General features: G+C 41.9%; 1 protein-coding gene across 2 annotated transcripts in view; it reads left to right on the top strand.

The window, feature by feature from the left end:
- The first annotated feature begins 324 nt into the window (after positions 1–324).
- asb13a.1 (ankyrin repeat and SOCS box containing 13a, tandem duplicate 1) overlaps positions 325–2,906 on the top strand; it is a 3,620-nt gene continuing 1,038 nt past the window's right edge. Inside the window, exons 1-4 of one of the 2 annotated variants that reach the window (XM_042080877.1) lie at positions 325–466; positions 964–1,151; positions 1,354–1,510; positions 1,729–1,863. In XM_042080877.1, the coding sequence (XP_041936811.1) occupies positions 424–466; positions 964–1,151; positions 1,354–1,510; positions 1,729–1,863 (523 nt within the window). In that variant the 5' untranslated portion in view covers positions 325–423. The other variant, XM_042080878.1, reaches the window with a different exon arrangement.

Here is a 2,906-nt window from a genome sequence, read left to right as displayed (position 1 = left end):
TCCTATGCTACTGACTTCCCTTATAATTAATCATTTAAAACGCGTTTTTACTGCCGACTGCCAAGACGCCGGTGCGCCCTCAGCGGTCCAGTGGCATCTCGCGCTGTGCGTGCACAATATAAAACTTGAATTCAGTTCAACTCTATCATTAGACAATATCTGCCCTACAAGGTTTTCGGTTGAGGAGCCGCTACTACTTCTGATACCCGACGCAGAGACTTTGATTCACGAATGCCACCGAGATAACTTCACATTACAAACTCAATTTCCCAGAAATCCCCGGTAGGCCTATTGCGTGTCTTGAAGTCTGTCCAATCAGTGATGTCCAATCTCGGAGTCGCCACATTAACTTGCCTCTCCCGGCTCTTGTAAATAACTAATAATTTATTGTCAGTGTATCTGCGGAGTTGAACATCACGTGTCATGGATATTGCTGTGGCGAGAAGAACTATCATGATGGATCTCGGTGAGCAAGTGGGACAAAAAGCCTATTCGCTAACCCTACCCACCGAATTTGTGAAGGCGACATTTCAGCATGTAAACAGCTCCAAAAAGCGGCGCGACTGACAGCCGATGACAGCCAGCTGATATTTTGACAGTCTATTTATAGCATGGTTTACTTCCACCGAAGGGTACAAATGGTGAGGAAAGCTTACTAGATTAGCCTAAGACTATTTAGGCTAGGCTATAATATATTATTAATATGCATGTAGGCCGAGTGGTAGTATGGTGAAAACTTCATAGCCCTAACAGTTATAAAAAGTTGAAACACTTCGCCTAGGCCTACATCACAACTGCCACAGCTCATTCGTGGGGTTTAAAAATAGGCTCTAGTTGTACACAAAATGGACGTTTACACTTTGACCATTTGTGCTTCATTTGGAGACATCTCTAATCTGACCAGGCGAACCGTGGTTTTAACTGCTAATTATATGAAACATACCACCCTACACATGTTCACAGGAGTATGGGCAGACCGCACAATTATGCACGAGGCGGCATCCTTGGGTCGAGTGTTGCAACTGAAACAACTGATCGACAGCGGAAGCAATATCAATATATTGACGGTGGATAACATCACGCCGCTTCACGATGCGTGCATGCACGGGAATTCGCATTGCGTGCGTCTACTGCTACAGGCTGGTGCGCAGGTGAGATGAGGTCCCCATCACTTCACAACAACATTCATATAATATGGCTAAAGAGCTCTCCGAAACAACAACATTCATATAATATGGCTAAAGAGCTCTCATGCCTACTGCTGAATGTGTTGTAATGACATTGTAATGCAGGTTGTGAACAGTGTGATGACCCAAGATAACATGAGATTCTCATTTGAGTGTGTGTGTCCAGATTGAAGTAAGGAACATCCATGGTAGTACGGCCCTGTGTCACGCGTGTGCAGGAGGCAATGTGGAGTGTGTGAGGTTGCTGCTGGACTATGGAGCTGAGGTCAACCCAACACTTACTGCCCTCACATCCACACCCCTACACGAGGCCTGCAGTAGAGGTGTGTGTGTCAGGATAGCCATCCTCACTGTATAATTCTCACAATGTCACTCACAAGGTGGTTGTTCCTTCATTGTGGCTTCATTACACAACACACACACACATACACACACACACACACACACATGCACACACACACACACCTGAGTGTTTGTTTCTAACATCCTTGAATTGTGTAAAGTTTCTCACCGAAGTCTGTATTTGTCTTTGTGGTCATAGGAAATGTTGAGTGTGTGAAGCTGCTCATCTCCAAAGGAGCTCTGCTGGAGACCTATGATGTCCACTTCGGCACACCACTACATTTAGCCTGTGCCAAGGGACACACAAAGTGTGCACGCGAGCTACTCAATGCAGGTGAACTTCCATGTGACTTATAGCTCCCATAAAAACAGGAACTCCATGTTGAGAATGGAGTCATTGCTGATGTGTACCAGGAATGCCTGCTGTTGCACTTGTGTTGTCGTGGGTAGGTGCATGACCCTTTTCGTCTATTATAGACTAATTGGATTAACCAAGAAAAATCAAAACTCATTTATGAAGTGAATAGATTGGGAAACGTGAATAGATTGGACTAACTTAGAAATCACTGGCATTACCAATCACATTGATCAGAGATTCCTAACGTTACTTCCTACCAGAGCCGGGCAGTAACGGAGTACATTTACTTGAGTACAGTACTTGAGTACAATTTTGAGGGATCTGTACTTTACTCGAGTATCATTTTTGGGGAGTACTCATGACTTTACTCAAGTACATTTGAGAGGCAAATATTGTACTCTTTACTCCACTACATTTCTATCCATAACCGTGAGTACCCGTTACTACTTCTAAAAAAAAAACAAGTTAATGATAGTTTTCGCTTCAAGTGTTTCAATTACAAAATAGTATTTTGTATTTGAAATACATATTTTAAATACATGTATTAGAAATACTGCCCATCCCTGGCAACATGGTAAAAAGATTAAAATGACTTGATTTTACTTTCAATTCCTTTTACATTCTCCAAGGTACTAACATTAACATTTTTCATAACATTTTCATACTACTATTGCAGTAGTAATGCAATATTTAAAAAAAATGTAGGCTACTCTTATACTCTTGATACTCAAGTACTTTTAAAAACAAGTACTTCAGTATATTTACTTAAGTAGGCATCTGACTGTTGTACTTTTACTTGTACTTGAGTAAAATTGAGCAAAGGGTATCCGTACTTTTACTCAAGTAATAAAGCTGTGTACTCTGTCCGCCTCTGCTTCCTACTTCATCTAAACTTTACAAACTGTGTGTGTGATCTAGTCTGGAAGGAGTGAATTTGAGGCATCAACTTGTAAAGCGCTTTCATGCTAAATTCATGCATTCTATTGGCCATTTGACCATTTAGGAGCCAACGTGAACGC

The sequence above is a fragment of the Alosa sapidissima genome, chromosome 23 (genome assembly GCF_018492685.1).
Source record: "Alosa sapidissima isolate fAloSap1 chromosome 23, fAloSap1.pri, whole genome shotgun sequence".
In the NCBI taxonomy this organism is placed as follows: Eukaryota; Metazoa; Chordata; class Actinopteri; order Clupeiformes; family Clupeidae; genus Alosa; species Alosa sapidissima.
This window is presented reverse-complemented; position numbering and strand designations above follow the sequence as displayed.